At 43.9% G+C, this 26,136-nt stretch overlaps 4 protein-coding genes across 6 annotated transcripts; 2 read left to right on the top strand and 2 right to left on the bottom strand.

The window, feature by feature from the left end:
- The first annotated feature begins 319 nt into the window (after positions 1-319).
- rspo3 (R-spondin 3) lies at positions 320-14,517 on the top strand. Its single transcript, XM_084557554.1, has 6 exons — positions 320-1,274; positions 5,410-5,604; positions 6,043-6,186; positions 6,282-6,428; positions 6,534-6,719; positions 12,595-14,517. Exons 1-6 carry the CDS (start codon positions 1,175-1,177, stop codon positions 12,795-12,797), a joined length of 975 nt encoding a protein of 324 aa, XP_084413680.1. The 5' UTR covers positions 320-1,174; the 3' UTR covers positions 12,798-14,517.
- A 106-nt stretch (positions 14,518-14,623) lies between these two features.
- Positions 14,624-16,191, bottom strand: mdh2 (malate dehydrogenase 2, NAD (mitochondrial)). Its single transcript, XM_084557553.1, has one exon. It carries the CDS (start codon positions 16,075-16,077, stop codon positions 15,064-15,066), a length of 1,014 nt encoding a protein of 337 aa, XP_084413679.1. The 5' UTR covers positions 16,078-16,191; the 3' UTR covers positions 14,624-15,063.
- Positions 16,192-16,280: 89 nt separating this feature from the next.
- Positions 16,281-20,051, top strand: LOC311497297 (E3 ubiquitin-protein ligase rnf146-like). Of its 3 annotated transcripts, none has more exons than XM_084557550.1 (3): positions 16,281-16,397; positions 17,084-17,143; positions 17,367-20,051. In XM_084557550.1, the coding sequence occupies exon 3, from the start codon at positions 17,379-17,381 to the stop codon at positions 18,543-18,545; it is 1,167 nt and encodes a 388-aa protein (XP_084413676.1). In that variant the 5' UTR covers positions 16,281-16,397; positions 17,084-17,143; positions 17,367-17,378; the 3' UTR covers positions 18,546-20,051. The 3 variants fall into 3 exon arrangements, with proteins under 3 accessions (XP_084413676.1, XP_084413675.1, XP_084413677.1); XM_084557549.1 differs by having other exon boundaries at positions 16,295-16,402; XM_084557551.1 differs by lacking the exon at positions 16,281-16,397 and adding an exon at positions 16,705-16,911.
- Positions 20,052-20,452: 401 nt separating this feature from the next.
- Positions 20,453-26,136, bottom strand: echdc1 (enoyl CoA hydratase domain containing 1). Its single transcript, XM_084557745.1, has 7 exons — positions 23,822-26,136; positions 23,653-23,724; positions 22,930-23,105; positions 22,685-22,827; positions 22,525-22,577; positions 22,319-22,399; positions 20,453-22,240 (listed from the first exon to the last, which is right to left on the bottom strand). Exons 1-7 carry the CDS (start codon positions 23,830-23,832, stop codon positions 21,823-21,825), a joined length of 954 nt encoding a protein of 317 aa, XP_084413871.1. The 5' UTR covers positions 23,833-26,136; the 3' UTR covers positions 20,453-21,822.

Below are 26,136 nucleotides of genomic sequence, written 5' to 3'. Positions count from 1 at the left end.
TCAGTACCTTTGCTAGTGAAATCCAGACTGCAAACAAATCTAAATGGTCTCTATTGTTTATAATATTCTTTACTGCTTTGAAAATGGGCTAATTTAAATGTAAGACTGCTGTCTAACGTTGGGCCTTTTATTTCCATCACATCATTTGCACATTTCACTTCAAGTTAAACGGTGAGCACTGGAGGCGTCACAACAAGAACAAATCCGACCGGGAATCATAAAGAAGCTACAGTACACATGTGTAAACCCTCTCTGAAATAACTTCTCCCTCCCTCTCTTTCTCCCTCTCTGTGTCTGACGCGGGGGGCATGCCCTCTAAATAAACTTTGGAGCTCATAGGGGGAGAGAGAGTGAGTGAGAGAGAGAGACAGCGTAGGGCTGAAGTCATCAGCGGGCCGGCAGGAGGCGAGTGAATGGGTCCTGCACGCAAAGCAGAAAAGCGCTGAAACTGCGGAGATTTACTTTGGTTCAGTCGCAGCTCGGATCCGGCGAGCAGGAGGAGACGCGTGTTTGACAGCAAGACCTGTGAGACATTTGTCCTAAACATTGATTCGGTGATTGATCCTGTGGTGGCTTTTACTTTCGCGCTTCAGCTGATGCTGAGATGAAGCCGAGACCATCGGCGCGCCTGGCTTGTTAACTATCCACACACACCGGGACGCACGGCGCATCTCCACTGAGAGAGACACGGAGAGAGGGACGGAAAGGTCAATTTGGAGTTGCTGCAAATGGATTTAATGTCTCAAACTTCTTGTGAAGCACCTTAATCCTTAATTAACCGTTCTGCTCATCTGTTTGACCTAAACCAATGTTTGATTCGGTTTTCCTCTTGCGCGCAACGGATGACAGTCGAGCTTTTTGGTGTTCTTGTTTGTTTTTTTTGCTTTTTTGGAGGGAATGCTCTTCATCACGGCAAGGATAACGGATCCCTGACTCAGTCTGGCTTTCTTGGCACATATGTGGACCCTATCCAGGATGTTACAGTCTAAGCGGCCCAGGCATCATTGGGCCACTGTACACTACCATCACCACATATCACCACATAGCTGGGGGTCCTGCTGTGTCTAGGAATTAACTATACTCCTACTCTGACTCCGTCTGGGAAAAACGGAAATCCAAAAAGCGCTTTGGTGAACATTGACATTGGCTTTACGAGTCTCATCTCTGGGCTACTATGCAATTACAACTGATCTCCTTTGTTTTGATCATCTTGCACTGCATGGATTACACTGGATGTCAGCAGCACAGCAGCTCCAGGCACCGGCAACATAAACGTGAGTAAAGGGAAACGAGACGCTTCTGTTCATTTTTTTTGTGTTAACCGATCTCCCCTTAAATTCATTGTTATTTGATTTTAACTGAACTGCATCTACAATTCAACAATTGTATTTACATACGTGTAAAGTCACAAATGTATAAAACCTATTCTTCTTTTTTTTTCCCCAACAAAACTTAGTCTAAATTTCTAAATTAGCGACTGCATGGCGACAGGCTCTTTATCTGGGCTGTGTGGTATATTTGTAGACTTATAGGTAACCAAACAATCCTCTTGAGGTTTGCCATAACTAAATCAAATATCCGGGGAAGTTTGGTGTGTTTTAATGTCCTATTTTATAAATTAAACTACACTTAGGTTGTTTTGTAGAGTCACTGCATTGTACTAAGGAAAAAGAAGATCATTAGAAAGATATATGACTTCGATATTAATTTATTTTCTGCATATGGGGTTATGCACTTAAGTTTAATTTGGATTAAATGGGGATTTATTCTTTGTTCTTCGGCCAAATCCAGCTGATACCAGCGCTTTGCCCACACAAATCTCTATAAATTTAACATTTTAATAGGTAGGTACTTTTGATACGTTTCATTTGAACCGTAATTGAATGCACTGGTCGCTGTGTCACCTGAAGCCAGCAGCCGCTTCTCTGTGCGCCCATGCAGCAGCAGTCTCCTGGCTCCCGTCGCTCTCTAGCGGTCAGCGCAGCAGACTTCAGGCACCGAGTCTGCAGCCCGACTATCGGCGCTGATCAGCGTTCAAATGAATATTCACGCTTTGGTTCCCATATTTGGTGATGTACAGTGACTGTTGAGTTCATTGCCTTATATTGGAACATTTTTTGGCAATTTATGAGGGGAAATGCTCTTCTGGTGTTGGCCCACATCGCACAGAGCGGGATTCTGACGTGCGCCTGTCAGAAATTAAACTCAGATAAATGCCATGTCCCGTCTTGGTCTTGTAACAAACGCAAAACTGACAGTATGTGCTCCATTGAACTCCAGAGAAGTTCCATACCGAGTCTAGTGTTATTTCATGTCCCGTATATCTCCAGCACTATGTGTCATCTCTTGGGCCACGACCAGCTTTTTTTTCCATGACACTATGAAATAGGTATCAATAAAGTATATTTTTCTGTTCGTCCTACACACACTTTATCACTGAGGGCCTCCAGATGTGCTCCGTGACTAACTTTGTAAGAGAAGAGCAGTGATAACTGGAATATTCCATGCATCTCTTTGCCAGCATGGCTGAAAACTGTCTGTGATCTGCAATAATAGACCTCCAGAGTGATGTTTTTATCCTTGCCACCTGGGACTGGAACTTCTCCCATTAGACGTGCAGATAGAAGACTGTTTCTAGTAGTCAGATTTACCAAACGCATGTAATGAGTTGATTATTCTCATTTAAATATGTGTTTGTACTACAAAGAGGGAAAAAAATGCCCAGTGTTGATTCTCTCTTTCAGTGTTTATTTCTCTCTAAACAGGAGCCTCTGCATATAGAGTGAGAGCGGTGAAAGCAGAAAGTTTGATTGAGAGAGCTCCTGCGCTTAAAAAAAAATAAAAATCATGCCCTAGAGTGAAAACGGTGAATATATTCTGTGTAATTAGATGTTTTAGGTTTTTGCTTTTTTTTTTTAGATACCAGTAGCAGTTTCCTTCTGTATATAATTACACACTTAAATGTGTTTTTGAGACAGATCTAGCTCTGTAGACTGGATTGTGGCACAGATACATTATTTAATTTCTGTGTAGCGTAACCTTCTGCCCTCCAGACTGACTCAGTAACCATTAATTGACGGGTTCTTCAAGGAATTCAAACTTCCTCCAAGGACGCAGATATCCAACACTTCCTGAGATATCAGGGAGGATGGAGGGATTAGTTGGTGAGGGGGGAAATGTGTACAGACTTTAGAGGGAAAGAAGGGGGCAAGAGTGAGTGGGGAGTCAATGACCATTCAGTTAAAAGGCCAAAATTACCGTGCAGAGACAGAACTGAAGAAATGAGCATCCTGTCTGTGATGATGAATACAAAAATCAAGGCCTGGATGCTAACACTGAGAACTACATATGTATTATATAATGTATGAAACATAAAGGATGAAGACAGATACATTCAACCATTGATTTCAGACTAGAATAGAGTAGTGTGCATTGTAAAGGCAGGAAAATCAAATCCATTTTGCTGCTATCTAGCTTTGCTCAATTTGTCTATGAACTATTCCTTTGTTTACTGTGTGTGTGAATATGTTTATTGTTCACATTTAACTTTGTTGGTGTGTTACGCAAGATACCGCTGTCCAACTGAGGTTTCGTTGGTGCAAGTGCAAGGGCAAGGCCAAATTCCTGTGTCTTAAGGCTTCTGTGAATCAGGGCAGCTTGGCAGGAACACATGTGGGCAAATGGACAGCAGTTGTAAAGATAGTCAAGATATTTCAAACAAAGTGTCCATGATCTATGGTAAACTGGCAGCTAAACCCTGACCTGAAAAACACAAGCCAGTGGCACGAAATGCCAAGGCTGAAGAGAAAAAAAACAATTCCTTGTGCGCTCTGAGGGATTGCTTTCAATTTACCTGCCATGTGTGACTATATGCTCCATTAAAATGACACCGCTGGGAGGGGAGCATGCAGCCTAGAGGCGCTGAACCTCTCACAGGTATATGGATCATGTGGCTCTAGATACGCGATATGTCCCAACCACATAGCATCATCTTCCAGATTTAACTTTTAGCTTTTGTAAAAGTGTGTTAAACCAATTTCCTTTAACATAGTGTTATTATTTATATTGATATGTATAGACTTATACGTCAAAGCTAGAAACCTCCTCTCTAAACTACCTAACAGCTCAGACCATGACATGTATATGGTGGTTTTCAGGAAAATTACCGAAGTCTTCTTTGTGCTCTAATTGCAATCAGGTACTAAACTGTACAAACTCTTCCATAACAGTTCTATACAAACTTGCTGTAAAATGGGAGATACTGCAAATGTCTTCGACAAAGCTGTCAACATAAAATTTACACCACTAAAACCCATGTCCCAGGTTTTCATCAGGACACAGTCTGGTAGCCGGGGATGGAAAACCTGTCGTTGAATATATCAGCATAAACTAAACATTGCAGCACTTATGTACATAAACAGGCCTGTAAACACGGAACAAATTGCCAGCACTGGGCTATCAGTCAGTAGGCTTCAACAGTTAGTGGTCTGTCTTATATGACTCTGTAGAAACACTTTACCTTGAGCCCCGTAGCCAAAAAAAAAAAGTGTGGGCAAGGAAGATGGTCTGGAGTCGATCGGTTGAGACCTGATTGCGCTCCACCAAAGATCTGCCGGGCCAGTCAAATCATCTGGTCAGCCTTTATGCACTGATGGAGAGCAGAGTAATAGACATAGTTACACGTGTCATCTGAACATTGTGGCGTTTAATTTGTTTACAACAAGATGGCAATGGTTGGTTAGAGGACTATCCAATTGTGTGTAGATCAGGAGAATCTTGCACCATAATGACATCCAAATGGCGTCATATTCTGATAAAGATTGAGTCTGGCTATACCAGGATATTAGCCTTGTGCTTTAACATGCAGTTTTGGACTATTCCTGCAGCTGAAAAGCTGAGAAGATGCACAAGTGGGTGTAAAAGTTCATTCTTGTGCTCTTTGCTCAAAGTCTATGAAATAATTTCCATTAGCTTTTACTTTATTTTACATTTATTGGTTTATTGAACCTGGCTATGGCATGCAAACCAAACCTATAGTAAACTAATACATACATCTTTGGTTGGGCCTATAGACCGGATATATAGCATGCACAAAACAGCAGGTGGAGCGCAACAACAACAAGTCTAAACCCTGGTAACTTCAAATAAATTTAATTAACAGGTAAATTAAAGTGATGATTTGATTTTTCCAGCAGCAAACTAAAGTGGAACACAAAGAAATAAATGATAGAAATGGAACAGAAGACAAGGGTTTTGTCCAAACTATCCAACACTGAGTTCATGTGCCCGATCAAATATCAGAATCTCACTGAAATATCTGGACAAATAACGCTTCGCCATCAATGCAACGTTTGTAATGTAATCTTGATATGTTCTTTTTGAAACACATCCCTCTTCCCCTGTCAACAGAGATCTCTGGTGTGAGCTCAGGGTGCCAGCAGGGTGGCTGTCTGACCTGCTCTGACTACAATGGCTGTCTGTCCTGCAAGCCTCGCTTCTTCATGCATTTGGAGAGGATTGGGATGAAGCAGATCGGGGTGTGCATGACTTCCTGTCCTCCTGGCTTTTATGGCACACGCTCGCCAGAAAGAAACACCTGCACAAGTGAGTCAGAGTCAGAGTAACGAGCTGATAATTAATGAAAACATTCGTTGCGTCGTGTGTTCCCATTTGAAATGTGACACACATGAGTGAGTGTTCAAATAGGTGTGCGATATAAAAAAACAAACATATGCACACAAAATCTCATTGGCTCCTCCCTTCAGTTCCAAAACCCGCCGGGTAAATATGACATTGTGAATGCATGTACTCTGATAATAATTACTTTTCCTTTTAGCGACATTAAATTAAATCAAGCGGTGCTTTACTTAAAATACTCTATCACAAGCCACCCGGTAAAACATCAATCTGCCTGCAGTGGCTAGACACACACACGAACACACACACACACACTGACACCCTGTATATTTAACGCGCTGGACACACGCAATAACTTGTACGTCTTAAATAAACGCTGGCGGTGGGTCTGTGTTTCTCTGTCAGAGTGCAGGTCGGAGTGCGACTCCTGCTTCAACAAGAACTTCTGCACGCGCTGCCGGGCGGGATTCTACCTTCACCTGGGCAAGTGCCAGGAGAGCTGCCCAGAAGGCCTGGTCGGCAGCGACACGCAGAGGGAGTGTGTTCCCAGTGAGTTTACATTAACCGAGAATAAAAACACGGTCTTCTGTTTGTCTGGCGCACAAAACAAACTCAGATACATTATTGTGCCTTTGTGTCAGCAGTGTGCCCTGTAGACTGTGAGTCGTGCGCGAACACTGAGACATGTACGCTGTGTCGATCAGGCCTATACCAGCTCGGAGGGAGGTGTCACCATGTCTGTCCCGAGGACTATGAGCCTAATGACAAACTTATGGAGTGCACACCACAAGGTCAGTCCAGTGCTACACAATAAATATGATTTGTAAGGTGGCCATGTTTCGTCCCTTGATGAAATATGAAACATTTTATAACCTTCTTCGTATTTCCCCTGTCAGTGCACTGTGAGGTGGGTGAGTGGAGCGAGTGGAGCCCCTGCTCAAAGTCTGGTAGAACCTGCGGCTTCAAGCGGGGCCAGGAAACCCGCACAAGGCAGGTCCTACAGTACCCATCGCCCTTTGGCACACCCTGCCCGGAGATCTCCGAAATCAAAGACTGCCTGGTCAAGAGGCGGAAGTGTCCAGGTAAAGAAAACAAAAGCTAAGCCATGGCAGATTAGCAGTGTCTCTGTGACCCAAGTATGTGTCAGATCCTGACTTCAGATCCTTCTCATCCAGCAAATCAGACTAAAATGTAAAAATACTGAATGGTCAAAGAGGGCACATACCACACACTTCACTGTCAGTGGTAACTGCTGCTGACCCAGTCAACGGCAACGTTGTATTTTCGGCACATGGCACGATTTCAGCGCTCTATGAATTCCAGACCATGCTGCTTCAGTTTGTACAACCAAAGCTAGCCGTTCTTCCGCTCAGGACTATGGCTGTTTACTCAGAGGACTGTCATTGTGGCTAGAGTGAGGACAGTGAGGCGAACACACATGTGTGATGTTGCAATGGGTATGTTGTGTGTTTTCCCACGAGACCTCTTTGGATTTTAAACAGTAAAACCGCTTTCTCTGCTGCTAGTAAACAGGGAATAGCGTGATCATTTCTAATGAATAGAGTGCAAACTGCTTTCAGACGGTCTCGTCTCGAAAACCTGATGCTGTGGCGCATTTACGATCGCCTTGTGTTATGTGTGTACTGCGTGCGTGTGGTTGCTGATGTGGTTGGAGGCTACGGCTGGTTGTTTTTTCGCCTGAGCTCTGTAGTGTTAAATGACAGATCACAGACAGGGTAGGAGGCTGAGATCCAGCACCCTGGGGCCTCACACTTACAGAACAAACACTGCGTGTGTATGGGTGTGCATGTGTGTTTCCGTGTGTGTGTGTCTGTGTGTGTGATGCAGCAAAAAAGCAGTTGACTCTGGAGCAGAAACAGCCAGCTTAACATCAACATCCTCCCCCTGGGAGGCACGCGGCGACCAGGGGATCAGTATTGTTTTATCCCCACAGCTGCCAATACACACACTCATCCACACACACACACAACAACTCTCTCTCTCTCTCTCACTCACACACACGTATATATGCAAACCACCACATGCACAATTACAGACGCAGACACACCCTCTCCATTTCAAACAAGTCAGACTAATGCACAAATTTACACTTGCACACCAAACACACATGCATGCAGACACACACACACACGCACCAACATTGTCTCACTAAAATAACTACACAGTGTGCGCTCATGGTGGTAATTTGTGAAGAGAGTCAACTGGGTTGACGTGATTTGTAAGGCGGACTGTGAAATGTGCCCTGTGTCACCCTGCCTATCTCTCTCTCTCTCTCTCTCTCTCTCTCTCTCTCTCTCACACACACACACACACTTTCTATCTGTATCTATCTACTGATCCATTCTCCCATCCTGATCCCCTGCACACACACGCACGCACACACAAACCCCACCACGCTAAAGAAAACATAGACCCCCATATAAGCTCCCTGTTGGCGCTCCCAGTCAGTCGGGTCGGGGCCGAGATTTTAGCGTAGAGTCGACAGCTCTGTTGATCTAACCAGTCCCTGGTGAAAGGGGTGGAGAGAGAAAAGAAAGAAAGAAAGAAAGAAAGAAAGAAAGAAAGAAAGAAAGGAAAGACGCACAGTACAGACCCTGCTTATCGACTTCACCCCTACATGTGACTACCCAGTCGCCCCATGTTCCAAGAGTATACCGTGAATGGAAGCTAATTATCTGCCTCGGCGCATCCTCTCCTCGCTGTTTACGTTCTGCACACGCAAGAGGGTCAATGGTCCGACCTCACAGAGCCCCCGGTAATCCTCCAACAGCCCTCTGACACTGATACATCCTTCTACTCGTCCTCTTCCTCTCCTCCTCTTTTGCACTTTCTCCCTTTGCCTTCTCCTCCCCTTCTCTCCAGCCTCTCCTCAATGCAATATTTCACTTGTCCGCATAAGTCCGCTAAGTCCCTTGCTCATTTAATGCTGTCTCCCTCAAGAAAAACAGCATGTACCTTTTTTCCAGCTCTTAAATTAGTTTCCCTCCTTCTTATCTAAACCCCATCCAAATTACCTTTGTGAGTTTCTGCCATTTCTGCCTCCCTTCCAGTCTTCTCCACTCTTGCCTCTGACATTCCACAATCAGTATGGCCTTGGGTCTCTGTTTGTTAAAACCTCAGCTTCTATATTCGATTGACACGTTAGCAAAACATTTTAAGATGATTTATTTATTTTTTTTACTAAACATCTATTTTGCATTATATTTTCCAGGCAAAATGTGAATAAGTTTTATAACTTTTGATTCAAAGAATATGCCTGTTCTAGCTCGTTCATAGTCATTTTCTTAAAGAGTTGGATGAAGATCAATTCCAGTTTCAAGCCTGCCAAATGAATATGAATCTTGAGTCGCAAGATGATTCACTTGGATTAGCATTAACTCTGGAAACCGAGAAAAGAATTGGGAAAATGAAAAAGAAATCTACCCGTCAACGCCTTCACAGATCATTTCTCTGAGACATTAAAATTTCAAGTTATGGCCCCGGGGAGTTATAAGACATTTATTACTTCTGGTAACCAATGCTCACCAGCCTCAGGCAAGAGGGTGATATGGATCCTCTCATCAACTCATCATCAAGAAATCAAAGAATTTCCAAAAACTGTTCTTAATTTAAGCTTCCAGATCCCGCAGTCTCCAGCTCTGCAGAATCATTTCAACAACACATTTTCCAGTTGGTTTCAATCAACCCCGAAAAAATGTTTTAAATTAAAGATACGTCAGGAAAGTTGTAAAACTGTAGAGGACACGGCGGCACCCTAAGGCCTAGAGTCTGCTCTGTGCTTCCGTTATCCACGGCTAGATTGTGAATGTTTACACGCACATCCTCATTCGCCGCCTGCTCTCTCAAGTTAATGCCGGCTAATTTGTCCTTCGATCGACCTGCTGTTCACCTCTCTATCTCTGTAGCCCGGATAGACTGCGTGCCCCCTTTAACTCCCACACACAGACTCACTCACACACACACACACACACACACACATTGCATCCACAGAGAGACATACAGTTAAGCAAGCTAGCACCAACCAGTCATTGAGAGGAGGATTGTTACACACACCCAGAACCCCCCTCATGACATCCTGGCAGCCATGCGGCAGGAATTCCACTTGTGGGACAGCCCATAGCCTTTAATCCAGGCCTGGCTCCCGCCAAAAGCTCCCCGGACGACAGAACGCCTGCCACAGTGGATGTGCCACCATAAAACACACAGTGCCCCCTCTAACCACGCACGCTCACGGACATCTCCCGTTACCCTCAGTGCCCCTGTGCTCTCATTTGAGTTCTGTCAATCTGCTTTACTCCCACCTTGTTCCTCGGTTCATTTAATACACTCACTGGATTGTTACACATCCTCTGCTGCTCTCTTTCTCTCTGTGTCTTTCACAAGCTCATGCACTCATTGTGGCGACACACACACACACACACACAGTGTCCTGTCCTTTGTGTTTGTGCTGTAACAGATTTCTAGAAGTTACACTGCAGCTACGGACAATTCAGCAGGTCAACAGTAGTGGCTGTGTTTACAGGGATATCGCGGGAATAACACAGGATGAAGAGGATGACAGGTATCTGCATAGGTTACTGCTCATTAGCTGGAAATTACAGAAAACCTGTACTGACAAATCATTTTTCCTAAGTGTACTGACTATGGCACTAAGAATTTGAGAGCAGTCACAGACAATGCTTTTATTGGATCCATATTCGCCATAACTTGACACAAATGTTTATATATATATATATATATATATAATATATTTTGCTCTGCATTGGCCATAATAAATCTCTTACAGCATTTCCAGTCATAGCATAAATGGCAAAATCTGGAGTGTAGCACGAAGTGTATAGTCTGCAGCCGCAAAGAACAGATGCACATCATATAAAAGGAGAGACGGGTTAAAGAGTGAGCTCAGATTTACAACTGCTCTCTTGCAAATTTCCCTCATATCTCCGCGCTTACGAGCCGCAGAAAGTGGTGGTGGATGTTTCCGTTGCTTCACAGCTGTGGCAGTTTGTTCAACTGAAAATAACATTAAAGGAACAGTTTGATGGGATCTTGCTCAGAATTAGATGGAGTATTTAGTAAGGGTCAGGAGAGCTAAGCTTAGCATAAAAACTAGAAACAGCTGGAGTCTGCTAGCCTGACTTCATAGGGTTTAAATATCAGCCTGCCAGTGCTTTTTAAACTAATTAATACTCTATCCGTGTTTTTTTTTTTTTTAAGTAAATCACTGCATCCGTCTACTGATTGGTAAATGTTGTTGCATGTATTGTTAAGCTGGGTTAGCTTGGCTAGCTCTTTCAACCTGTTACTAGTGTTTATGCTAAGCTAAGCTGAAAGAGAGTAGTCACTGTGAGTTCCGTTTCATAACGTCACTAAGAACTTTTCTTGCATTGTTCCCGTATCCAGCCACTGTAAGTCTCCCTAATGATATTATTCATGAAAACTTGACTCCTGGGAATGCGCTAAATGTCTGTTCCAAAACCTCCAAAGGTGTCTCATTTGGGGACCAATATACACATGTCAACACACAGTTTACAAAAAGCCCAACAGAAACTGTTCCAACTAACCAAGTGCAGGTTGGTTTGATAAACACTCGCCTAATCATCTCAACACTGACATGGATTAAGTTTCTCCTCTGGCTCGACAAAAGCGCTGGGGCTACAGTATGACTAATCCACTGAAATTGTAAATAGTTATGGTGTCAGGACAGAGAAAACAATGAGAGCGAAGGGGACTTCCTGTGTTTATAGAGGACGGGGGGCATACCCCGACTGAGTCAGTGCGCCGCATTTCTCCATCCATCCATCCACCCATGAAATCAACTATATTTCTTTACTATTTTTTTTTTATTACTTACTTTTTTTGCAATTAAACTTTATGAACTCTGTTGTGTCAATATTGTTCATCTCCTGTGCTCCTTTCATTATTTCTGGAAGAGGACTAAACACAGCAGGCAGCAAGGGCTTTGTATTACTAACCCAAAATGCGTGGGTCAAGCACAGTCCAACAAGAGACCTGTTGCCTTGATTAATGAACAAGGGGGCGAACATGAAGCGGACAGGAGAGAGAGACAGAGATCTCTTTCTCTCGCGCAGTTTATCTCTCCCTGCGTCTGTGCCTACTTCAGCAGTTTCACAATCCCCAACCGGCCAGCCAGCAGCCAAGCAGGCCGTGCTGCTCCGTTCCACTCACACATGAGCAGCAGCAGTGCAACAACAGGAAAGGGCCTCCTCTGCTCTAGCTTGCAGGTCCTGTCTCCAACCTCCCTGAGGGTGGATCTTGTTATTATCATTAATAACTGTGGCCCGGGCAGAGATAAACCTTCAGCATTCCAAAACTCTTGGTTTTGTTTATGAGATGGTGTTGCAAGAACAGATAAATTGGGGGTTTATTTAAAGGCTTTCTATTTTCGACAAAGGTCTGCTCATCACAGGGAGAGGAGCTGGAACAGCTGATAGGCTGACAGAGTAGCTGCAGTCTGTGGTCAAACATTGACATCTAGTGGCGAACATTGAGTATTGCTCTGTAAAGTAAAATTGCTTCCTGTAGAAGATTTTAATAAAAATGGCTAGTTTATGCAAGTGAACTGCTCCACTGATTTAATAATAGCCATAAATAAGCAACAACAGAGAGGGCTGAATGGAAGAAATTGTAGTATCTGTGTACTGGTCTTTCAGAAATGATCTGAAACGTGTTGAGTTTTCATAGCGCGTGAAATATAAAAGGACACACTCATATGCACACTCATTTGGAAATTTCTGTGACTAGATTTTTTCATTTTAAGATTTATTCTAATTATAATCCTGTATAAATTGTCTATATTGATTTGTGCTGGTGCATCACTTTGTCTTAACAGAATACTGTCTCCTGAAAGTTGAGTACAAATTCACCAACTCACTCACTTTACTAATTCTTTTTCGTTTGTTTTTTTTCATTCAGGATGGAGAAAAGATCGGCCTCGCAACCGCAAAGACAAGGAGAACCAGGGAGGGCGACGGGAGAGGAAGAGGGAAAGGGAGCGAGAGAGGGAGAGAGACACGGGCGAACGTGAAGACTCTGATAACAGAAACAAAACAGAGCACAGGCACCGCAGAGGTCATGACACGCAGCCCGTCTCCCCTGAAGACAGCTTTGTACAGTAGTACTCGGGACTAAAAGTCTAATGTCTTCCCACCTTCCTCCTGTTATATTCCCATCCTCCTTCCTGCTCCACAACCTCCCCACCCTCACCCACTGTTCGCCCCCCACAACCCCTCTCTGCAGGGGTGTTGCTGCTACCTGTATGATTTGAATATACTGTTTATGCACAAAGCGGGATGGGGCACATTCAGCCACAAGGCCTGGGCCACTATTTTTTTTCCTACCTTGTAATCTCAGCTCCTTCACTTCCACCGCTGAGAAAGTGTCTCTTCTAATAAGAAGAGGAGACATTGCTGAGACTGAAGAACAGTGAGATTTGTCTGTGACTGTGTGGAGGACTGTCAGACGGACGGACTGAGAGACGTTATGTGCTTGTTGATATGGTTATTTAATGGGGCTCTGGTACAACATTGCGCATTTTGGTTTTTTTGAATGTAGATTTTGCAGCATTATGTAGAACAATTGTCTATTATTGTTGTTCCTGTTCTTTAGACCTCTTTATTTGGTGCAGAATTTGTAAAGAAAAAAAAATTAAAGCAGTTTTTTTTGTGACATCTTCATAATAACTACAGTTGACAGATGTAGGGTGGCCTGCATGCTGTGAGTTAAAGTAGTACAGAAAAATAAAATGAAAACACAATCCGTACGTCTCAGACAAAAGCTAATTTTATCCAGATAAGTGATAAATCTAATCTAGGACTAGTTGGTCTATTGTGTAAACAGATTCTGTGCTCTCAATAAAGCACATCAACTAGAAACCAAAAAAAAAAAAAACACCTGTATGTCAAATAAAACTATAATGGGTTTGTACCTGTGTCTGTTATCATTTCTTATCTGACCTCTTTATTATGCAATCCTTTTCTACTCACTTCAGTTGATTCAAAGGTTGCCACTGTCACAGGTGGAGTCCGTCCAAGTATGAGCACAAATAAAGTTACTTTGGCAACTGACTGCATATGTACCGCACCGCTAGGTTCAGCTATGGTGATCTGATTTCAACAGCAGTAAATCTGCTCTATCATGTTTTTCCATAGTCAATTTCACTCTGTTGCTTGTTCCTCTGCACATATTGTGAACCCACTCCATGTTGTAGAGACAGTTCATTAGGTACACTAGTGAAAACAAGTGTATTCTAATAGTCTTGGTTATGTTACTCAGCATTAGTTAAAAATAACGGAGGTGTTGATTCAACTGTGGTTTCAATTTGGAGGCCGTGTCGCAGCGTTATTAAATTATACTCTGTTGTACCGACACGTTTCTATTATTTTGACAACAATCTAGCATTTCAATTACTGGACTAGGCTAAATAACAGAAACACTATTGTGCTTAATTCGACACAGTTTTACAGCGCCACAAACTACATCCTCCACAATGATCCTACAGTTGACCTAGTTACTTTACTACTCCGTTTCAACATAAACTGAACAGATAACAGTCATGAAGGGAGATTTATTGCAGGACAGTTATATAAGAGTGGATTAGTTTTCATTATTGTCCCTGACGAACTGGTAAATGAGTGTAATCAATTGTGATCATGTGGTTTAAAAGAACTATCTGGCTGCTGTCACTATTCAAAAGTATTTTTGCAGGGATAGGTCTTGAAAGTTTCTGCAAAAAGGCACTTACTACATATACTACTAACTATCATGTAGTTGAAACTTCACAGTTCACAGTGCTAATTTTAATCATTCATAAGGTATTACATTGTGTACCTGTGTGTTACTTGTGGATGATCATGTTCATCTGGATAAAGCGGTTAGTAGTTCTAAACCTTTGTTCACCCTCATCAAACATTTTTACTAATAAATACAAGAAGAAATAAAGAAATGTTTTAAAGCTAAACTGTTTATTGGTAGAGTGAATATTTTGCTCATCAGTAACATCTACTGTTTTCGCATCAACAGGCATGGTGACAGTATTTCCTCATTCATTCAGCAGAGAAATGCGCATTAACGCAGAGTGTACATAAAAATATACGATGTTTCGTCTTAGTATGACTTGCAGAATAGATACAGTACAGTTACAGTATGTACACAAACCACAGGTGCATGATAAAGCCATGTTTCAAAAAGGTAGGAGAAAAATTAATTCACAAGAAAATGGACTGAGGTCTACATCAGGATTTCCAAATCAAGATGACCATACTGCTAAACCAAAATAGAAGGAGGAAACACTGACAGATCGATAGGTACCCTGATGCCTTTTAAGACGGAACAAATTATCAATCACAGATGCGGTTTATTTTTAACTAACTGAATGCACCGTGTTCACTTCATTTTAGCCACAAACTCCTCGCCCTTCTTGATGGAACCCTTCAGCTCATCCATGGCATCAGCGATCAGCTTCTCCTCGAAGGCGGACAGCTTGCCCAGCCCAAGGTTCTTCTCAATGCCGTTCTTCCCCAGGAGCAGAGGTGTGGAGAAGTACTTGCACTCTGTCTCCTCAGACCTGACGAAGGCACACTCCACCACACCTTCCTTTCCGTTCATGGCGTCCAGGACGGAGAAGGTGAAGCGGGCACCAGCATAAGCCATGGAGAGGGTCGCTGAGCCGGCTCCGGCCTTGGCCTTGACCACCTCTGTGCCGGCCTCCTGGATCCTACCGGTGAGGGCGGCCAGCTGGTCAGCAGGGAACTCCACTTTAGGTGTGCACTGGGAAATGAGGGGTATGATGGTCTTCCCGGCGTGACCTCCGATGACTGGCACGCTGACACGAGCTGGGTCAAGGCCTTTGAGCTCTGCCACAAAGGTGTTTGCTCTGACAATGTCCAAGGTTGTGACACCGAACACTTTGTTGGGGTTGTACACTCCATGCTTCTTCATGACCTCTGATGTAATAGGGATGGTGGAGTTGACGGGGTTGGCGATGACACAGATCATGGCCTCGGGGCAGTGACGGGCGCAGGCATCGGCCAAGGTGGCTACAATGGTGGCGTTGGTGTTGAAAAGGTCGTCACGGGTCATGCCGGGTTTTCTGGGCACGCCGGCGGGGATCACCACGACTTCGCAGCCCTGCAGAGCAGCACCGAGCTGGTCGGGGCCCATGTGACCGGTCACCTGCGCCCTCGTCTCGATGTGGCTGAGGTCTGCAGCCACCCCGGGTGTGTGGGCGATATCGTACAGGGAGAGATGGCTTACCAGGGGGCTGTTCTTGAGCAGCAGAGAGAGCGGCTGGCCTATGCCGCCTGAAGCTCCGAGCACCGCCACCTTGGCGTTGTTCTGCGTCGAGGTGGACAGGCTCCTGGCGAGGCTGACGGTGGGTCTCACGGCACGGGAAAACATCTTCTTTGTGTTGTTTTGTTTCTTGTTTCAGCGAAAATAAACCACCTTTTGGAGTCCCTCTCCTGTGTGACACCAACGTCCTCTAGCCACGAGCGAACAGGAAGACTCCGCAACTGTCATGCGTCGGAAATAGAGCTCGCGCGAGCCTACGTCGAACTGCGTCATCGCGTACTGCTACGTCGTCGTCTTTATTTCAGCTTCTTTTTTCGGAGGAAAACAAAGCCAGTTCATATTGGGAGTCGGTCAATTTGCATTGGAAATTTGTACCGTCGCACGGATTTTTTTAACAACAAACCAGATCGCCGTAGCCAAACCTAGCGGTACGGTACGTGTGCAGCCGTTGCATTGTTTGTGTCTTCCCCTTTTCTGTTTATGTCGCCCTGCTAAAATAAGCTAGCGCCGTGAAATGAACTCCGTCTATTTGCTGGAGTCAGAGTGCCTCCCTCAAGCCCGGCCAGCGTTAGCTTACCACAACAGGTTACATTGTTATGTAGGCTTTGCCTGTCGCGAAATCCCTCTTTCGAGCTATAGTTTGACTCGTGTTTGTGCTTATCAGCTAATGCCTCGCTTACGAGCAGATATTACGTATTGAACCTTAGCTAAATAAGTTTTCTTACAGACTGTGAGCTGGCTGTGCATTAGCTGTGCGATGTTATTGTAGTAACGTCTGTTGTGTTTATCACTAGCCCTGTCACAAGGGGACTGTTGGATTAAGTTAGCACAAACTTGCTCTGGTTAGCTGGGACAGTTCACTGATTGTGGAGAGGGTAAACAGTGGAGCCCTTTCATCCAAGCGGAGTGTCCTCTTACATTTACAGTCATAACTAAGTGAAGGTACTTGCATCTCATCCGATTTAACTGGCCATTTGATTGTGACATGGGGTTTAATTGTCAGAAAGTATTTTACATATGCAATGCCTTGATAGCATATGTCCCAATTGTGCATATTTTCAGAATAGACTGGAAGGGGACACATTTTCACCGACTGTTATTTTTGTTTCGGCAGTGACAAGATTGAAGGTCCAACATCTCTCCTCATGATACATCAGCACTAAGGCTACTTTGAGTAAGTATCTGATTGCATGTGTCTACTTTTATGGAAGTATAGATGACACATATTGTATACGACAGTCTTAATGTGTGACAGTGACTTTATATTATCAGAACAACGGCAATAAGTCACAGTAATTAGGATAATATCCACAATAATAATGTGTACACTGTGTCTATTTTAAAAGTTAAAAGGTAAAGCCCACCATAACCACCTCTTTGTACCTTTCCTTCTTCAGTACTTCTTAAGGATGGCTAGTTGTGGGGAGGTAGACCACTCTGTTAGCTCGCTTCCATCCAGTAAGAAAGGCAGCAACAGTGGCAGCGGAAGCGGGAACAGTGCAGAATCGTCGTGCTCAGGCTCCAGCAACTCATCCCCAGCCCTGTCTGTACCAGAGTGTGCCATCTGTCTTCAGAGCTGCGTCCACCCGGTCCAGCTGCCGTGCCATCACGTCTTCTGCTTCCTGTGTGTGAAGGGAGCATCCTGGCAGAGCAAACGGTGTGCTCTGTGCAGACAGGAAGTGCCGGATGACTTCCTGGAAAGGCCGACGCTCCTCTCTCCGGAGGAGCTGAAAGCATCGGCGGGAGGTCGGGCCGGTGCGGCGAGCGATCATGCTTGGTATTACGAGGGCCGCAATGGTTGGTGGCAGTATGACGAGCGGACCAGCCGCGAGCTGGAGGACGCTTTCTCCAAGGGGAAGAAGACGGCTGAAATGCTGATTGCTGGTTTTTTGTATGTAGCTGACTTGGAGAACATGGTGCAGTACAGGCGCAACGAGCACGGCCGTCGGCGCAAGATGAAGAGGGACGTTTTAGATATTCCCAAGAAGGGAGTGGCAGGACTGCGTTTGGACACAGAGGGTGTTACTGGGGCTATGGGGGCAGCAAGTCGAGAAAACTCTGCTGATGGGGCCGATACCACAATACCAGGTGTGCAGCAACAAGGCACAGGTATCTCTTCTACTGTTACAGCCCCTTCCGCCACTGCCAGGCCCCCAACTTCGCTCGGAGGTCAGCCTGGGCCCAGCACTAGCCCGTCTCTAGAGGATGCTCTCTCCCAGCTCCAAGTCAGCCCCAGACCCACACCTTCCCAAGAGCGGTCTGGGGCTGGGGAGGGAGAAGAAGAAGATGAGGAGGAAGAGGCCTCACCTTCCAGGTCCTCTGACCCTCTCACCTCTGTGGACGAGTCTGGCTCCGGAGACTGGAGCGACGATGAGGAAGAGGAGGAGGAGGATGAAGAAGAGGAGGGCGGAGATGGAGAGCGCCTGGAGCCCTGGGAGGACCGGCCACGGAGACAAAGACTGAATCCAGAGGACAGAGCTCCTCCTCGTGCAGAGTCCGCCTCTCCCCCTTCCTCATCCAGTAGCAGTGGAAGGTCCAGAATGCCTGATGGCCAGTGCACAGTGACTGAAGTGTGAAGTGATCATTAGTACCATCGCCACCAAATGGCTATGTTCCATTCCATTAATTTATTCCTCACTTTATGCTGTTATTCACTCCGTCACAGATCGGTTGTGTGGGATGTAGTGGTTGGTACAGGAGAAACGACACCAACTCTACGCATTCAGTCACAAACATAACCACGTTTTCCTCCATTTTGGCGAGATATATCCACCAAGTTTGTTCTGATGTTGTAGAACTGATTGTACTGAGTGAGCAGGTACAGCTTGCTGAACAGTCAGATGGATACACAATGTTGTCGTGAGCCATGAAATCTCATAATGTGAGGGTGGTGTAACAGACTGTAGTTGCGGTGCGTGAGCTGTCATCAGTCTGCTCACTTCTGGCAGCAGTCTGTTCTTTTTAAATTCCAGAAAACTGAAAGTTAAAAGGGAAAAGTGACTTGCCAACCTGCTCCTTTACAAACTTAGCTATTGTTGTGTTTACATTGATTATCTAACACCCGGAGGGCTTCTGGGTGTCCCAGTCAGATTTGTGACGTACAGTGAAAGAAGGTATCGTGGGGATGTTACTCCTGGAAATGGAACCGAGTCATTATCATGAACAGCTGCATTCTAATCCTCTACACTTTAACTCTCTCAGCTAACATAGCACGTAGAAATGGGCTTGTTAAAACCTCAGGTCATATGACTGCTCGTACAGAGAATTTAGTCCTTGATAACATGTTCCCAACCCAAAATGATCTCCTTCACATTTCACAGATGACGGCGTATTTCCTTCAATATTCTCAAACTTGAAGTTTTAACCTTTGGGAAGTGTGTCATTTCAGAGCCGATTATAATTTGAAGAAAATCTTTAAGCTGGTTATTCAGGAAAAAAAGAAAGGAAACAGAAGTACTTAACAATGTTCTTAAGCTACGACGCTATTTAAACTCCACACTTAATATTTAGCGACAGGATACCTAGCTACCTGCATATGTTTTATGAAATTGAGACTCATGTTTTAAGTAAGTGTGCATCGTAATATAACGTATCGGCTTTAATGAATTGGCATTTTAATGAGAATTATCAGTGTTTTCCCTTTAAAGCTCCTCATTAAATATTCTTATTGTCCCTGATGAAAGCATTCTAAATTGGTGTCTTCCTAAAGTTTTGTGATTTGTGCATGTTCGAGGAGAGAGTTATTTAAACACTATTCGTTGGCAGGATTCTTAGAATTGATGTGTTGTTTTTTTTTTTCAGTTTGAGTAAATGTTTTATTTGTGCATTTCTTACAGTTGTAAATCCTCTTATGTATTACGTCTGAGGGAGTAAGAGAACAAGAACTTGCCATTGCTACTGGCCACCCTGCAGAAATTTGAAGTCATGTTGTTTTCACATTTCTTACATGCTAACGTCAGCAGCTGAGTTCTAGACTTTCCATTCAGATTAATGAAGTTTGTAACCCTTTTTGCTTGGCAACTGTTTTTTTTTTTTTATCATATGGTTTGTAATTTAAGAATAAACTGTGTCATTTCATCAACCTAAAAGGATATCTTTGGCTTCTGTTTTTTTTTTGTTTTGTTACTGTGATTCCATGCATGTCAGTTTGGTACTTAAAGTATACATCGACCAGCCACAACATTATGACCACTGACAGGAGAAGTAAATAACATTGAACATCTTGTGACAATACAATGTTCCGCTGGGAAATGTTTGGACCTGGCATTCATGTGGCTGTTACTTAGACATGTACCATCCACCTAGACAAGACCAGGCACCCCCACCTCATAGCAATGACACTCCTTGATGGCAGCAGCCATCCCCAGCAGGATGCAGCCTGACACAGGAACACACACAAAAATGGTTTAGAAACAACTAAAAACCATGAAGAACAGCACAAGGTGTTGATCTGGCCTCCAAATAAACTAGATCCCAAACTTATCAAGTATCTGTGTGATGACTCACAGAGGCCCCTCCCCTCAACCCATAGGACCCAAAGGCACCCACTAACAACATCCTGTTGCCAGGACACCCTCAGAAGGCCCATGTCCATTCTCTGATGACTCACAACCGTTTTGGAGGCACAAGACAGACAATATCAGGCAGGTGGTCATAATGTTATGCCTGATCTGTGTACCTACCGTGTTAAAACACAGGAGGATCAATTTGTTAGTTTAAAGTAGGTTTTAATCTCCTTTCTCCAGAGTAAGTGTTTGATTTCCCTTCATTCACCTTGTAGGTGTTTGGTATTCTGATCACAGCAGGTATTAACGCTCCAGCTGGGTGTCTAGCCAGGAAACATGACCTCTGCAAGGGGAACGCTGCTCCTGCCATTTCAGTCTGTTCGCATTTGCGCTTTCATAAGGCCTCATTTGCTGCATGGACTAAGATGCAATGAAATATGAGCTTCAAAGTGGTGCCACACCTCATTTTAATAGGCACAGTGCTTCAGCAATTTTCACTGTTGCCCATGCAGAAATGAGAAACACAGAGCAAAGTACAAAATGAGACAGATAACATCAGATACTTATAGGATCTGACATGGTGAGTCACGACATCGTGAGCACTGGAATCTGAAGGAACAGCTGAGCTAACAAAAAAGGGCAGGTGAAAGATGAAAGCTGTACGGCAGCATTACTCTCAGTGCTGCAGACAGATGCTGATACCTCATGCATGTTATACCTCATCAGTGTCCGTCTGCTTCAGTTTGACTCTTTGCCTGGAATTAGCTAAACATTACCATAATCAGATTGTCAGAGACCTGGGAGAAAGACAGAGCTCATTTGTTTGATGGAGACAGAGGATTTAGGAGAATGTAATGCCATGGGATCATACTGCATAGTAACTGCTGTTTCACTTATTTTTGAGGAGATACGTCTGAATGAAACAAGCCCTCATTTACAGAGTCAGCCTATACGATGAAGGAAAATGATTTTAGGTCAGCTGGCAGCACCACAGATGTCATTTTTGTAAAAAGCTAACTAGAATAAACTTTCTAGAATCTAAAACAAAAGGAACAAAATACTTTTATTTATGGTATTAGTCATTTAGCTGTAGTGAGTGCGTTTATATATTTGCATCTCATCTCCCACACATGTGAATATGTCACATAAACAAATACAATACAGAATGTTACAATGAGTAATTTCTCATCATCAGCGTTCTTGAGACAATGAGGCAGCCAGCACATTGTAACAGTTCTCTGTGGCACCTTATTAAACAGCTTTGACCAGTGTTGGTCGCTGCGTTGCAGAAATGTCTCAGTTTCTCTCTGGTGATCTGAGCCGTTCTCAAAGAGAAATCTAAACCAGGTCATTTGTGTTTGGACTTGCTGGCCAGAGCCTGCAGGTTAGCCGGCCCGCCCCACACCGTCCCAAATACATCCTTCTCAGTCCTCAGAGCCTCTGACAGGGGGAGCTCTCTTCCTGACAACACCACTTTCTTCACAGCCTGAATCACGGGAGCAGGTCCTTTTGTATATCGGCTGAGCCAGTTTTCAGCCTGCTGTAAAACACTGCCTGCAGCTTCTGCGTCCTGATAGGCCTCCAGGACTCCATCTGCCAGTCTAATCTGCAGGCCAAGTTCGGGGTCCACTTTTATAGCACCACCGAGCAGTTTCAGAGCATTCTGGCTTCCGACAATGTGGACAAGTCTTGCGGCACCACCCCAGCCTGGGACCAGACCCATGTGTTTATGGACAAACTGGATCACACTGCCTGGTGCCATCAATCTGTGAACAGACACATGCTAGATGATTATGATGAAGGGGAGATCATGAAGGAGTTATTCACTTGTGTAAAGACATTACCTGAAATCACAGGCAGTGGTGAGTTCTGCGCCTCCTCCCAGCGCTCTGCCCTCCACCACAGCAACAGAGATGAGAGGCAGCCTGCACGGAGAAATCTATTCAGTCCGCATACTGTGGTGCACATTATATAACCTAAACTCCAGCTCATTCTGCTGCTTTCATACTTAGCAAAAACATTTAGCAGAGAGGGAAACGAGAGCCCTTACCTGAGCAGTCGTGTAAGAGCATTCTGCATGAACATACACATTTTCATCCCATCCTGCAAGGAAAGAGAATAATTGTTGACACACAGGCTGAGAGAAAGTTAAAGCACACAGGCAAACAGGTGCAGTTACACACAGATGAGGAGATTTTCTGCTTTGCTACCTGTGGGTTAGATATTGCCCGCACAGCGTTGAGGTCTGATCCGGAGCAGAACGTTTCAGCAGCACCGTGAACAATGAGGCCTTTGCCGTCTGTCCAGTTTTCCAGCTGAGTCACCCTGTCCTCCAGATCTACCATCATACTGCCTTCATATAAAAAAGATTATGCTCAAGTTATACCCCAGAATGTCAAATCTGTACTACAGTAGTCGGTCTGAAAACGCAGCATTAAATGTACAGACACCTTACCGGAGAAAGCATTCATGCGAGACGGGTTGTTGATGGTCAGCACAGCTATGCCAGAGTCCAGTTTCAACAGATCAATGGAGCCTCCAGGAAAGGCCTGCAGCTTCTCTCTGATCTCCTCCTGGTTGAAGCCATGGATGCTGGAGTAAAGGCAGCCACTGCTCTGTGTCTGCAGCAGCCTTGGAGAAACACCAGGTATTAAGCATTTCACTGTATTTTGTCTTTGCTTCTGTGATCAGATGTGTATTTTGAAACTAAAAAGGTAGAATTTAAGCTTTAAGAAGCTTTATCAGCTGATGTGGTTTCATTCAACATTATCCTCATCAATATAAAGTCGCACAGGTCAACGAGGGTTGAATAATTTATATGGCAAATGTATGTGTAATTGCAGTATGAAGAAATGACATATATATAATTGCTTAATAGATATTTGCATTGATCAAGATTAAGAATGAATCCTTGCACTTATAAACAAGAGGAAGATAAATGCTTTCACCTCTCAGACAAATTTGTGAAATAAAAATATACGACTGACCTCATTCTTCCGACTCATGACTGCAGTGAGTCAGAACTGTTATTGCATTTGACATTTTGCAAGCTGCTGCACCTTGAAGACGTGCATTTTGTATTTGATTTGTGAACAAATAACATGGGATCATCTCAGTGCGCTCTTTTATCATGTCAGCATCGTGGTGATAATAAACTATGCCGAGTAGACTCTATTACCTGGCCCAGGGTCCACAGCGGCTGCTGCACCTCAGGAGATGTCGCCTCAGTGCACAGAGGACCATCCTGTTGCTTCAGAGAGATGAAGCAATGGAGAGAGGGTCATGGTATACCAAAAAAAAAAAAACTCAACAAAGGTAACTGGATCAATCTGGTGAGCCACACTCACAGGATGTTCATTCATTATCTATTACCGCCAGTCCTCTAGAGGGGTCATGGGGGGGTCTGAAGCCTATCCCAGCTCTCATTGGGCAAGAAGTGGGGTATACCCTGAAAAGGTCGCCAGTCTATCGCAGGACTTACACAGAAAGACAAACAACTGTCCACACTCACATGCGCACCTATGGCCAATTTACAAACACCAATTAACCTGTCTTTGGTCTGTTGGAGGAAGCCGGAGTGTCAGGAGAAAACGCAGAAGGCACAGGGAGAACTCCAACACAGTGCACAGCAGTTTTTAGCTGTCAGACCCCACTGTGGCGCCCCGAGATGTCCCAAATAAAAACTCAACAGGTCCTGTTGCCTCTGTTTAGCTTTGCTTTTTGAAGAAAATGTCCACAGAAAATACCTTAACTTCGAAGATAACTACATTTTGCTAAGATGCTCTGTCGACCCAGTGAGTATATATACAACCAGGTCATCCAAAAAAACAAAGCTGAAACAAAGGCAACTGCATTTGTAGGGTTTTCTTGAGGCCACTCATCTAGGTAGCCTCTTTAGTTCTAAATTCTGAAACACTGAAGAGACTATTTGGATGAGGGATGAAATGCCCTGCGAGTCCAGTTGGCCTTGTTTCAGCTTTGATCGCTGAATACACAGCAGCTATTCTTTCTTTGCGGTGTTCATCTCATTCAAACAACAAAAGCTGCTGCAATAAAGAGCTCTTTTCAAAGCAGGCATTCTTAACATGTCAAAGCTTGGTAAGGGACGAAACTGCAAAATGGTCCTGTTGTGTTTGGTGTGCCACAATAATTTCAATTAACAGAACGAGAATATAATTAATGTAATCAAAGATAACCCTGTTTATCCTGCTCTGACCTGTCAAAAGGGCTTTTGACACCATTAAACACAAGTGCAGTACTGGTGTCAAGACATTTAATGAAACTGAGCCGCCATTAATTAAATTAGTTTCACCTGAGCCTGCTTAGAATAATTAGAAACACCTGTGTGACTTCTGAACCGCAGCTGAAGGAGGATTTCAAAGGACTTCAAAGGCAAGTGGGTGGGAAATTAAATTATATTATATGGGAGACATCAAACTAAGACTATAGTTTTATTAGCACTCCGAATAAAAAGAAACAGGCTGTTAAAATCCTGACACGAGATATGGATAATATTTAGCTAGCCTACTATACAGCTATGAATTCATTTAGTTGGGGAAACAGCCAGCAATGATTTCTTTATACATTACTTGATGAAATCGTTAGGATACGGAAGAAGGCTAGAAACGCAAAACATACATGAATTACTAATCGTACCAAAGTTTTGAATTATATTACAACCATTTGTTTTGCAGTGAATCACCGAATATTTTAAGTTTAAGCCTTTTGTAGCTCAACGAGCAGCAGATGAACTCGATATATTTTGTAAAACGTTTTAATATCTCACGGTAATCATTACAAAGCATTCAGCGGCAAACAATAAAGTAAACACCAACCTTGCTAAATGACAGTCGCGTGGTGTTACACTAAAATCCGTCCCCCTAGAAACTAGAGCTCTGCGGAAATAGTTGTCACACACTGAATGTAGCTCCGCATCTGTCCCGCAAGGGGGCGACATGGTACTGCAACAACTCAGCACATGAGTTTTGGAATTAATATGTCCATTGTCACATTGTTATCCAAAAGATATGTTTAATTTTTATTTTATTCTTTTTTTTTAAAAGAATAATGCTGTTGGGTCACATACATTGCAAAACCTACAAGCAATAGTTTCCTGATACGCACAAACTGTAACACTCATCATACAGTCAGTTTTTGCTCTGCAGGGAGATCTGCTCTTTGTCTGCCACAGCTCTGTAAACACAGCATACTGAGGAAGTGCCTCTGCAGACATGTCCATTTTCAGTAGTATTGACAGAGGGCTGCAAATAACAAGTGATATTACAGCAGTGACACAGGCAGTTGGCACAGATATTATCGTCTTGCAAGTATTGCAGTGTGTCTTTCATGGTGAAACGCTAATAAAACATTATTCAAGCCCTAAATGACCTTTGCTTGACTCCGGTGAGCTGATCTAAAGCATCTAAAAAGTACTAACACTCTGCCGACATCTTGTCAAAACAACAGTCCGCTGAGATTTGGTTTCATGTAGTCAAGCCAAACAACTCGGATTGTATACTTCTTCAAATGACAGGTGAAACGTGGTAGGTATTTATGGCTTGGAGAAAGTTATGGAGTTAGGATTAAACTCATTTTCTCTTGAGCTGGGGTAGTGTATGGTAAACACAGTATATAGAGTTAGCTACTAACTAATGACTGAGTG

Source organism: Chelon labrosus (genome assembly GCF_963514085.1).
Source record: "Chelon labrosus genome assembly, chromosome: 12".
Classification (NCBI taxonomy): Eukaryota; Metazoa; Chordata; class Actinopteri; order Mugiliformes; family Mugilidae; genus Chelon; species Chelon labrosus.
The sequence above is the reverse complement of the archived record's forward strand: the minus strand, read 5'-3'. Positions and strand labels throughout refer to the sequence as shown.